Genomic DNA, 12,959 nt, shown 5'->3' on the forward strand with positions numbered 1-12,959 from the left:
GATTTTTAAAAAGTCAGTGGACTATTTACAGTAAACACTTTTTAAACAAAAGCTTACTACTCTCTGCTCAATATGCACATGTGTGAGATTCTCCATTTATGTGTATTCCTAACAGTCTCACCCTCCCCTGGCAGTGAAGAAAAGAAAAAGATATGTGGATTGGCCTTGTTATTTTGAGTCTTCTGCTAATGGGTGATAAACCCACCACTACTTCATTTTAATGACAAACATCCACACATTCCCTTCCCTGAAAGTGTCCTGCTAACTTTTTCTTATTCTTAGATGTATTACTAAAGGCCCAAATTCTGCTGCCAGATGTAAACTCTCCATTCAGTGGAGTTACTCTGGAATTACACCAGGGTAACCAAGTGTAGAATCTGCCTCAAAATAACCAATTTCATAGGGCTGGTTGAAAATTTTCCATCAAAACTGTTTTTCAGTGGAAAATTGGGTTTTTGTCAAAATGAAATTGTTCACCAAGCGTGTCCTTTCTGCAGAAAATCTAGACTTCCCTCAAAAAAACTAAACTCTTCAAAACCAAACCATTTTAATTTGAAAATGTTGGATTTTCAACCTGCTCCATAAAATTTGAGCTGTATTTGTTTTACATTATGAAAAGTCTCCAAGTTTCGGCCAGTGTACCAAGATCATTGGTAGTTTAGCTCCGTCCCCTTTAGGAATGGAATGAAAGCTCATCCAAGTTCTGTTAGGGTTTTTGTCCAGGCAGCTCTGCCTGTAGCGGTTTCTTTACTATCCTGAACTTTTAAGGTGAATTCAGCCCCATGCAGAGGGCCAGAGCTAGGCCAGTCCACCATTTAAGTCACACTTAAGCCCAAGGACCCTGATCCTTTAACAAAGTCTGTACAGGTGGATTCCAGCTGCCATTAGCTTCAATGGGGCTCGGCAGGGGTCCAACCAATCAGAGTCTGTTGCTGAATTAGGCACATAGGTAGGTAAGTTGAGGCAAAGTCCTCTGCAAAGGGTGAATTTCACCATTAGTGCATAAGAGTAAAATAAAACTACATCCAGTAAAATCTGCCTGAATTTATGATGTTCTGAACATACATGAGCCGGAATCTTCACTCAGACTAAGTTCAGACAAGGTTCCCCTTGTCCATGAGAAATAGTGAGAAAAGCCGCTTTCTAAATATTATACACAGGATTTTATGGAAGCACTACAAATAAAAAAAAAACACCCTTTTGGTCCCCGCTGGGCAGAAGAAACATTCACATTTTAGCCTTGCGCTGTCTGTTCACGTGGGGCACAGCTGCTCAGACCATACCACATTGAGATGTAGCCCAGCCCCACCCACGCTGCATTGGGATGCGTTTTCTAATTTCGCTTTGGTGCAGGTGGGCTGCCTCAGTCCCACATCCACTGCCGACCACTGTCTCCTTCACTGTCTTTTTAGTTGTCTAGTTTTTCCCAAACCAGGCCTCACCTTTATCTGCTTTCCAAATGGGAAGAAGTGCCTATCCTTAATCAAGAGCCAGTATGTTTGTGCTCTCTTCTTCCACTGATTGATTCCAAGTCCAGATGCCATAAAACCAGCTGGTAATTCTTCCTCACTTCACAATCAAGTTACCCTTGTCCAACAACAAGGCAATAAAAACCAGTTGAAACCTGAGACAAGTGCAGTCTAGTGGTCTGATTGCAGGAGTAGGAGCCAGTAACGCCTGAGTACTAACCCTGACTGACCTGTCACGCTGGAGAAGTCATCTCCCCAGCTGTATAATGGGGATAATACAACCTACCTGACAGTGGCCTTGTGAGGATTAGGATATTTCTAAGATGAATGGGACAGGGGTTGAGGAGAGAGACCTCTAGCACAAACTTAGTAATCGGCCTTTCTTTACAAATACATTGGTGTTTTCAGATTTGGTCAGATAGATCCTTGCGTTTTTGCTCTGCTCTTAAACAGCTGCCCTCAGAGCCCTTTGGCAATACGTCTGTGACTGTACATGGAAAATGAACTTGTCAAAAAAAATGTAATGAGGTCATGGGTTAAATCTCCTGACCATGCGAGCCCACCTGCCATGTAACGAGGGCAGGCCTATACCTGATCTGTTTGATACTCAGAGGCTTCAGACGGGCTTTCGGAAAAGCTCAAGAAGTTTTCCTGGTACTCAGAACAAATTATCTCAAATCTGTAGTGTCTGAACTCCACAGCGAAGGTACCAAAGTAGCAGAGGAAGCACATCACCAAGCCCCACTGGATCCTGGCTGCATGCATATGGATCCCCTGTGCCATCAGGATAAAGTCTGGAGAAGAGCTGTCAAGGAGAACGTCTGAGCAGCCTAAGTCCTGGATGAGAGCAGATAGAGCCGCTGTGGGTTGTTTTTCAAATGCGTGAGGTGATAACTTCTTGCCTTCTTTTTACACTTAAATATAATCCACTGGACCGTGGCAGCCAACATGCAATTAAAAATGGTATTAAATAGAAAATCAGGGACAGGGTGAATGTCAACAATCTAATTCAGCAGGAAACTGGACAAACCGGGAACATTTGCAAGCCTGTTACATGTGGCAACACTTTCATGTGGCTAATGAACGTGCTTCTATTTCCATAAAATTGTGCTTAGCTCTTGCATCACACTGTTCACCTGTACATCCCAAAGCATTTGACAAAGAAGGGGAAATATCTTTCCCATGATGAAAAAGGCACAGAGAGGTGAAGTAACTTGCTCAAGGCCAAACAGCCACTCAGTGGCAAACCTGAGAACAGAACCCAGTTTTGTGTCCTAGTTCAGTGCTGTAACCACAGACCATGCTGTGTCTCAGTGAGAACAGGCTCAGTCCCATTCTGGGCTAAGGTTAAACCCACTTATTACTTATTAAAGCCAACCTTTTTTGGGAAGCCCGGAAACACTGACCTCCACCAGTAAAAATACCATCACTCGCCCAATATACTAAAGAACACACACCACAGTTTGAGATCAAACCTTCCTCCGAGTCTCCTAAGGCTTTTTCCATTCTCTGCTTATTTGGTCTCAACTCCTTAGGACAGGGACTGTGTCTTTGTATCTCATGCTGTGCTGAGCACGCGGCTGGCATTTAACAAACACTGACCTCACGCTCCACTGTTACTCTTTTGTCTTATCTACAGTATTAAAACGACCATGCTGGGGACCAGGTTCCAACACAAACTTCCCTAACATGGTTAAAACACTTAGACTTTGCGGGGCTGGACATGGTTAAAACAAGACTCAGCTCCTTCCTGCAGTCCAAGACCTGACCAAGCTGGGGAACCTCCACACTGTAACTGGGTCCCTCAACAGTGTAGATGTGACCTTTGACTGTTATAGGACCTGCTTATCTGCCTACCTTTTCTAGAAGATTGTTGTTTAACCTGCACCCTGAGAAGAAAGGGTCACACACATTTACAGCTAAAAAAATGAACAGCCTCCCACATAGCTTCATGCTCAGGGTTGGATTTATCACAAAACAGGCCATTAGAATTTGCTCCTTTGGTCCATATTCAGCCATAGCATAAGCAGTCCCAGTCCCCATTGCAATAAATGGGTGTTGTGACCTTATGGCTGAATTTGGCTCTAACGGTCTCCAATTTCCTCCACATTTTCAGGGTTGTTCTCAGGTTGTGCCCAAGGGTGAAATTCACCCCATGCAAAGGGCCAGCTCAAGGCTTCTACCCCACGTAAGGGCTATTTGGAGAATTTATATAGGATTTCAGTGTTAGATAGGCCTGGTGTTGTGGCCCTCTGCACAGGGTGAATATCACCTGTGGTGAAGTAACCAGACACCAGGGCACTGAGATGATAGGATTTTGCTGGTAACATTCAGCACGTTAGTTTGTGAGCTTCTTTAGAGGTAAAGAGAAGGACTGAACACTGGCTCGCTGGATTTCCAGCTACAGCAACCTTTCCTAAACCTCTCAAGATGATGTACTTTTTCCAGACCCAACTTGCTGCAGCTCTTTGTGCAGAATCTTACACCAACCTTTCTGGAACGAAAGTTGCTGGCAGAAAAGCATACAAGGGTACAGACCTGGCAAATGATTTGTGATACATAAAGCAAAATCATGAGATAAACCTCTCTGGAAACAATAAACTTTTGTAGCTGGAAACGGGGGAGGCCTCTATATGTTTACATCAGACTGGTGTATTTCCTGACATCGGGTGAAATTTTCAAAAGTGCCTAAGTCACTTAGGAACGTAAATCCCATTCTAAAAATGGGAATTAGGTGCTTTTTGAAAATTTTATCCAAATAAACCTTCAAACCACTTCTGATCTTAAGAAGCTTGGCTCCTTTTGTTTTCCCAAGATTTTCTCCTAGAACATTTCATGGCTCTATACAGGTGTTGCTAATATGCCCAATGGTGTAACAGCAATTTAGTCATATTGCTTTATTAATTGGGATTCAGGGATTGTTCTATGGTATAACCACCTCTGAAATGATATAGAAGGAGTTTTAAACCCACTGCTGACAACAACAGTGAATGATGAGAATTTAAACGTTTGTGTAAAGAAACCTCATGGAAACTTTCAGAAGTGATAGCTTTTCTTGGCCTTGCTTCTTGACAGGAATGTGATGATGACAAAAGGCAATTCTCTCCTGTTACATCCACTACTATAGTGAGAGATAAATCATGGTTCTATAAAGTGCCCATCACAATGCATCTGATGCTGAACTAAGTTAAAATAGAGCTGGGCCCCATGTCCATTAACAACAACACTACTTAGCATTTCTACAGCATTTTCCAGCTAGGGGTCTCAATGGGGGGTAAGCATTGTTCTCCTCCTTTGAACAGATGGGAAGTCTGAGACACAGACTAATTCACAGGTCACACAGTAGGTCAGGTGCAGACCCAGAAATAGCCCTCAGGTGTCCCGTGGGCCTGATTTTCAAAAAGCCTGCACAAACACCTGCATATGTGCTCCCAGCACTATCACTCGCACATGCAAATGGCAGAGTCTAACAGGTGCATGTGCAGGTAACAGAATTAAACCCACTCGGGAGGTTTAAATTCTATCACAATGGACACAGGTGTCAGAATTTGCCAACTGCACAGTCCCGACTAGAGGGCAAGCAAGGCACAGTGGGAGAACTGAAGACCAGGCCCAAAGGGGTAACTTCTTCACTCCTTGATTAGTCAAATCCAAGTGATCAGGGAGGACAGGTTTGTGGTATGGATACAGGACAGGGACACAGGTGATGGGGGTTCTGTTCCTTGGCCTGCCGCATAGTGCTCCTGCGCAAATTAGCTAGGACAGGTCACGATCTCTCTGTGTCTCAGTACCCTCGCCTGTAAAACAGGGATAACAATATTAACCTACCCCAGGGGGTAAACGTGAGACTAAATTTGTTAGTGGCCATAAATGTTTTGAGCTCCCAGGACAGATAGTGCTATAAAGGGGGAAAACAGTTTTATACCGTACATTACTTTTTAAATCCCCTCCTTTCATGATAAGCAGGCATGTTATTCTAGCTGCCTGCAGGTCCAACAAGCAAGGCAAAAGGATACAAAGGACTACACACAGGGTTATAGTGGCTGACAAGACAACTCGTGGAATCCCAGCTTTTCTTCCTTCATTCTTTAGGTTTATTTTGAGTGTCAAGGCAGCCTGAATCCAGCAGGCCAGGGTGCCAAAACCGAACGTCAGGGAGGTGCCGACATTATGGATTTCTTCGTCGCTGGAGAGCTACAAAGAAAAAGGAACTTGCGATTTCTTTGATACACCCCAAAGAAAAAAACATCTATACAATTCCTCAGGGTGATCCTACTTTCGGGAAGGGGGAAGGAAGGGTGTAATATTAAAGAAGAATCATTTGGTTGCAAAATACACAGCCATTGCTGCCTTCCTACTCGGTTGCAACATAGGTGTCTGTGAGGTCCAGCTGTTTACAGCCTAGCTGCTGCTGTAAGCAGAATTTCCTCCCAAACCAAAGAGCAGTGGACAAAGTGATGTCCTGAAGTCATCCCCGCCAGCTCTTTGGCAAGGCCGCCGGAAAAACCAAACAAGAGATGTTTCCTGCAGAAATCCTTTGCTGGTTCTCCACCGTGGCCAGTGCATGCTGGGACAATTCTTTGCGCCTTGGTCAGTGCTGTTCTGTGGACATGAACACTGACGCTCACAGGCCCAGTCCTGCAACAAATGAGCTCTGTGCAGGTGGAGCCCCACTGACTTCAAAAGGGTTCCATTAGGACACAGGCATCCTCTTGCCTGAGCTTGCAGGACTGGGACCGTAGATACAAATTAGCTATCCAGTCACAGTGACTTAATTTAGGGGAGGCCAAGTCACCTGGGAAGTAACAAGCAAGACAAAGGCATCACAAGCCTGGCTTGGACTCTGACAAAGTGAAGCTTTTTGGATGAGATTCTCAAAACCACCTAGGGGATTTGGACGCACAATTCCCATCCCAATCAAAAGGAGAGATGTGTCCAATTTGTCTGAGAAGCTGTGAAAATCTCAGATTTGATCTATAAATAAGAATTCACTTAGTAAAAAACAACCCTGTTGGGAGGGTCTGCTGCTACTTTACCATGATCAGAGCAAGTCAAATCCACCCTTTGTCAGTGAAGTCAATGGAGGCTCACCAGGAATGATTTGGGACCATGACCCTGTCTGATTCAGACTCTGAAGGCAAAATGATACATACAGAATTGTGGCTTTTGTTCAAAAAGGCAGGGGCAAACCCTTTGTTTAAGCACCTTGCACACTTTGGAAGCCAGAATAAATAACAGATTCACTTGGTCTTGTCTTTCAGTTTTCCAGTTTGTCCTTGACACAGCTAGTGAAATTCACTCCACCCACAGAATGCCTGAGTGTTACAGGGAGTAACACTGAGTGGAGTGCAGGGAGCTGAAAGCCATCCATCCACCCCAGCCCAGGGCAGGGAGTGGGGCTGCCACTCAGCCAGCAATGAGTTTAGACTTGAAATTAGGCAAAGGAGTGAAGTTCTGGAACCGCCTTCCAAGGGGAGCAGAGGGGCAAAAAACCTAACTGGTTTCAAGACTGAGCTTGCTAAGCGTGTAGAGGGGATGGTATGATGAGACTGCCTATAAAGGCATCTGCTAGTAACAAATATTTCCAATGGCCGGAGATGGGACGCTTGATGGGGAGGGCTCTGAGTTATTACAGAGAATTCTTTCCTAGGTGTCTAGCTGGTGGGTCTCGCCCACATGCTCAGGGTCTAACTGATCAGCATATTTGGGGTCGGGAAGAAATTTCCCTCCAGGTAAGATTGGCAGAGATGCTGGGGGGGTTTCACCTTCCTCTGCAGCATGGGGCACGGCAGGCAGGGGCAGTGGTTTGTAGAAATTTTGGTGGTGCCCAGAATGCCCAGAGCCCACCCCTCGAAACCTGCCTAAGGCTCTGGGAGGGAGTTTGGGTGAGGGGAGGAGGTCTGGGGTGCAGGCCCTGTGCTGGGGCAGGGGATTGGGGTGCAGGAGGGGTGCAGGCTCTGGGAGGGAGTTTGGGTGCTGGGTGCAGGCTCCAGGCTGGGGCAGGGAGTGCAGGAGGGGGTGAGGGGTGCAGGCTCTGGCCCAGAGTTTGGGTGCAGGCTCTGGGCTGGGATGCAGGCTCTGGGAGGGAGTTTGAGGATGGGAGCGGGTGCAGGCTCTGGGAGGGGGTGAGGGGGTGCGGCGCAGCACTTACCTGAGGCTCCTAGGCAGGGTGGGCCAGAGGGCCTCCCTGCACTGCTACTCCCAGGTACTGCCCTCGCAGCTTCCTATTGACCGCAGGGGCGCTTGGAGCAGAAGCAGCGCGCATAGACACATACCCGACCCACCCTGCCCAGGAGCCGCAGGGAGGGGCCGGCAGCCTTGTGGAGTGAGCAGGCAGGAAGCTGCTCAGCTCCGCTGCACTGCTGGTGGTGGGTGGGGGCCTGTTTTAAATCACCTGGGGATGTGCGGGGGGGGAGGGGGGAAAGAGCGCTAGGGGGCAGAAGGCAGGGCCAAGGGAGAGACCCGGCCTCAAACATTGCTGGAGCCGGGCCCGGAATATTCCTGGTGCCCAGGCCCCACGGCCCATAGAACTCGCCGCCTATGCTTGCAGGTTTAAACTAGTGTAAATGGTGGAGTCTCTGTAACTTGAAGTCTTTAAACCATGATGTGAGGACGTCAGTAACTCAGCCAGAGGTTGGGGTCTATTTCACGAGTGGGAGGGTGAGGTTCAGTGACCTGCAATGTGCAGGAGGCCTGACTACATGATCATGATGGTCCCTTCTGGCCTCAAAGTCTGTGTCGTTACTCCAGCCTATGAACTGGAATAGCAGCAACAGCCCTTCTGTGCTGGTTGCATGGGGTACAAGATCCATGTGCAATGGGGAATTTGTGGTCAGACCTCAGACCTCAGCGCTGCCTTCAACATTAGCCTATCTGGGACCATTTCCACAGCACACACTTTCCTTTGCATGGCTGCACAGCCTCCCCCCTCTCCCTCCCTCCCTCTATCTATATTCAGTCTCAGCTGACACAACCCCACTATTACTAAAATGTCAGAAAAATCAACAAGAAATTAGCTCTTGGATGAAGACGGGCTGTCTCAAGCTGAAGTGATAGTGGTTTGAAAGGGGAAATGCTTAGAAGAGCTGGCCCAGACATTGTCCTGGTTGACTCCTCCCTAAGCCTGGATTACCAGGTAACATGAGTTTCTAAAAACACCTTTTTTCACCTCCAGTTTGAAAGGAAACCTCATCCCTTCCTGCCAGATAGAGATCTGACCACAGGGATCCATGCATTTTTCTCTCCAGGTGGATCACTAACTTCCAGATGGATCACTAACTCACTGTACCTGGAGCTGCATGGAAAGACAGTGCACAGGCTCCAGTATGTAACTGCCCGACTTCTCCATAGCTCAGGCTACCGTGAGCGCATCAGCCCTCTGCTCAAGTCCCTCCACTGGCTCCCAGTCAGCTTCTCATGCCAGTTTAAGGCTTTGGTCCTAATTTCCAAAGCAATTCATGGATCAAGCCCCAGAGTTACATTACAGATTGAATTTCCATCTGTGAACCATCATATCTGCGCTCCTCTGGGACAACCCAGATCATAAAGCCCAGAACAAAGCATATGAGAGCTGGTGACAAGTCACTCTCTGTCAAATGGATCTGGCTATGGAACAATCCTCCAGAGGAGGCCAGGCAATTCCTGACTGACCATCTCTAGGAAAAGCTGTGAAACCTTCCTATTTGAGAAATCTTTTCCACCATAATAATGTCAATCATAACACTGACCCCTCTTTTTCCCAATATACCCTAAGCAACCAAACAAACAAAAGGGAGGGGGGAATTAATAAAATCTAAAATAATAAAAAGCCTGCCCCCAGAAAAGTGTTTACCCCTAAAAAGTGAGAAGAGCCAGAGACTCTGTAGTCCACTAAGGATCTGGCTACTGATTTCATGTGGAAGGCATACAGATACTATGGTGATGGGTGGAAATACAAAAAGATCGATGGTTTGAGCCAGCAAGGGACAATGTTACTTTTGTTCTGGTAGCTTTTAGTGTGTTAAGCTCTCTCTCTCTCTCTGTCAACATCCCCCAGAGAACAGATCTTGTCCAGAGACACTATTGCAAGCCCTCTATTATATTTTGTGGTGTTGCCAGTAAGCAATAAGGAAGCAAGGGCATCTACTATGGGCTAACATTGACACGCCTTGGTTGTGGTTTGGCACAAGACCAAAGAAGGGTGCTGTTCACCAGCAAGGTGTGGCTTTATTAAATCAGAATATATAACCTAGAGTAATTTATTGTAACAGCTTCTAAAGAACCAGACCTTCGCTAGAAAGGAAAATACTGGAAAGGAAGGAAGGAGAACTTTGAGATTCGGTTTCCTAAAGCCGGCCCCACCTCTCACAGCTTCCCCTTCACACAGCTCGATAAGCATTGTGCTAGCTCTTACAACTTGGGGGTCCACAGGCAAAACCAAGGCCACAAGCTGCTAGACAGGGGAGATGGGCAGAGATGTCAATGAAGCTACATTGAATTGGTGTATACCAGCTGAGGATCTGGCCTAAAGTATCTGATTGGCTCATCCTTAATAAAAAGTCAGAGTGGAACATATTACAAGCAGACACATGATTACCGCCAACAGGTCACACACTGAGCTGGTTTCAATTTCTCTCTCTCTCTCTCTTTTTAAAAAAGAAAACTGACATATTCTTCCAATTCAATAAAACTAATGTGCCAAATTCTCTGCTGTCATAATACCACTGACTTCTATAGAGCTATGCCTGCAGAGAATTTGGCCCAGCGTAATTTCTCATGTTCGCGCAGCAGTTACCAGTCAGAGCTGCATTGCTAGCAGTACCACAGGGGGAGATTTTCAAAGACACATAGGGGATTTAGGAACACCACCTCCATTGACTTTAAATACTTTTGAAAACCTCCCCCTAAGATTTCACATTCACCTAAGAGACAAGCAGACACATTAGTACAGTGGACACATTCCCACTCTAGAGCAAGCTTGTGGTGTCTCAAAATGACTGCTGACAGCTTGTTTGTAATAATAATACTCACAGAACAGACCGAGAATTGAAAGAACTACAGCCAGGGCAATGACTCAGAGCAGGAAATACCTTCCGTGTTTACATATAAAGTCCCTCTTGTAACCAGTCTAAGGATAGGCAGGAGGTAAAACACCAACATACATTCTAATAATAGGAAGCAACTATCTTCATGGCAGCTCTGTGCTGGCAGCCTGGCCTGCTGCTAGCATAGACGTGTGTGCAAGCTCCCAGGGCTGGCCACTCTCCAGTGCAGTCCCCATGCCTAGGCACTTGTCCATCAAGCCCAGTGCCTGCCCAAGGGTAAGGCAGGCTCCCAGCTGCTGTTGGGTGCCAGGATATGGAACATCAGGTGTCACAGTTTCAAACTCTGCTTGGAAGTGGGGGGTTATTTCTCTTGGGTTTTAAATAAATTTTAAAGTTTATTAGGAATAATCAATCATCAGTGCTACTAATGGCAGTTGCCGAGTTCCCTTTGCCACCAGGGAAGCAATTTAAGAGGCAGTGGCAGGCCTAGGTAGTGGGCAGGAGGGTATGAGGAGGCAGAGAGCATGGACAGCCATTCTAGCAGCCGTACTCCTGCCATGGGCAGCTCCAGAAGCACAGAGATCTGTGCTCACAGCAAGTAGGGCTGCTAGATAATGAATGCAGCCCTCATGACATGCCCATGGAAACCCAGAAAAGAATGACATGTTAATTACCAATTAGCTGGAGGGAGGAGGAAGTGGGAATGGGGTACCTGAAAGTTGCCAAGTAAGGTCATTCCAAACGAGGCCAAGCATAACGCAATCAGTCCGCAGACGTTCAGCCAGGGGTTTAGCATCTTTGGCTTCAGCTGTATAAAGCGGAGAACAGCAACAACAAGTGCTGAAAAAGGAAACAAAATGCCAGACGCAGTTATAAACCCACACAGCACAAACCTGGTGGGTAGGATTTCCAAAAGCGCGCAACCCCGCTCCTGGTAAAACTCACATGAGCTGCCATGGGAGCAGAGGTAGGCCAGTGCTTTTGAACATTCCACCTTGCATTTAATTGCAGAAGATGCAATAGCACAGTAAGTAACTTGGGTAATTCCTTCTCTTCCTTCCCTGCCCCATTATTTATTGCTGACACTTTTGTCGCATCTTGTCTAAAACCAAGACAGAAACTGTACTGGACAAGGACTGTGTCTTTATTATTGGTCTGGAAAGCATTTGGCACAGTTTGGACATTATGTACATAACTGATAATAATAGGATTTGCATGAAGTTTTATTCCATTAGCTACATTTGTGATGAGTTCGATTTGATGATTAACCTCCTCCAGAAGCACACAGCAGGGACCCAATCAAAAGCTTGGATCAGGCCCTCTCCCTTCACATTGTTTTATAAAACAAACATTTCAAAAGCATCCTTGCAAATGTGCACACAACAGGGACAGCACAGAAAGCTTCTTCTCACTTCCCTGCCAACATATCACAATTCTGACCTAGAGGGATCAGCCTCTAGAGGTGAGAGTACAGGTCACTTTCTTGACTATTCCATCCTTGGCCCATCTATAAAAGACTGCCAGCAAGGGGGAAAACAAGGACAAGTAGGTGGGAATCTGTCCGCTGGGAACTGGACTAAGTCTTTCATGCTCCTTGCCCATAGCACAAAGCATTTTAGGTAGCTAATACTGCATTTCATACAGGGCTCAATACAATCAATGTCATTCTCAGCATACTTCTAACCAGATCAGTACCAGTCAGACCAAGGCATGGAACTGCCACTTGTAAGCGAGAAGTCAGTTTCCTAATGGGAAAGGAGCTAAGGGAGACATGATTGCTTTAAGAAGTCACAGAAACTTCTTCCTGGAGTAGGAATGGTGACTGGCAGCAAGGCATGGGGAAGAAAAATTAACACATCTAGACAAACCCAAATAGGAATTATGGGAGTCTAAGGGACTGAGGTGCCTAAATTCAAATGAAATCCACTGGGAGTTGGACACATTTCCCTTATGTTACTTTTGAAAATCCATCTTAATGTCCTTGTATCCTTCAGCCTCCTGCACATACAATTCTGTTGTATAACGACTGTATGGTTTGACTAGATCTTCTCTTTTAGCAGATATTCATCAGGAATGAAATTCATCCTAGAACAAAGGACCCAGGATCTGCCTTACAGTCCCTCTTAAGCCCTATTTTAAGGTTTTTTAAGACCTTATTCATGCTCTCTGTGCTAAGGTGAATTTCCCTCTTAAGTAGGTTCCATTGCTTTAGTTTGGTGCATTCAAATATATTCTTTCAGCATTGGTTGTTTTTTTTTAAATAATAGGTCAAATTTTTTGATACAAGACAGATGACAGGAGATAGAGCCCTGCACCTCTAGGTCACAGGTTGAAAACCAAACCACATTAGTAGGGACACAAAATAATAACCACTTGGTGAAGAATCATGTAAAAATGAACTGCTGATCTCAGTCCAGCTCTCCTGGAACACTGTCCATTTCACAGGTGGAATTTTGCTAGCAGCGTC

At 45.9% G+C, this 12,959-nt stretch overlaps 1 protein-coding gene across 6 annotated transcripts in view; it reads right to left on the reverse strand.

Annotated features, from left to right (window-relative positions):
* Nucleotides 1-746: 746 nt before the first annotated feature.
* TMEM150C (transmembrane protein 150C) overlaps nt 747-12,959 on the reverse strand; it is a 35,162-nt gene continuing 22,949 nt past the window's right edge. For all 6 annotated transcript variants that reach the window (XM_038398093.2, XM_038398084.2, XM_038398087.2 and 3 more), the window contains 3 exons: nt 11,205-11,332; nt 5,486-5,663; nt 747-2,263 (listed from right to left, as the gene is read on the reverse strand). In XM_038398093.2, the coding sequence (XP_038254021.1) occupies nt 2,055-2,263; nt 5,486-5,663; nt 11,205-11,332 (515 nt within the window). In that variant the 3' untranslated portion in view covers nt 747-2,054. The remainder of the gene's footprint in view (nt 2,264-5,485; nt 5,664-11,204; nt 11,333-12,959) is intronic.

This window comes from Dermochelys coriacea, chromosome 4, assembly GCF_009764565.3.
Source record: "Dermochelys coriacea isolate rDerCor1 chromosome 4, rDerCor1.pri.v4, whole genome shotgun sequence".
In the NCBI taxonomy this organism is placed as follows: domain Eukaryota; kingdom Metazoa; phylum Chordata; order Testudines; family Dermochelyidae; genus Dermochelys; species Dermochelys coriacea.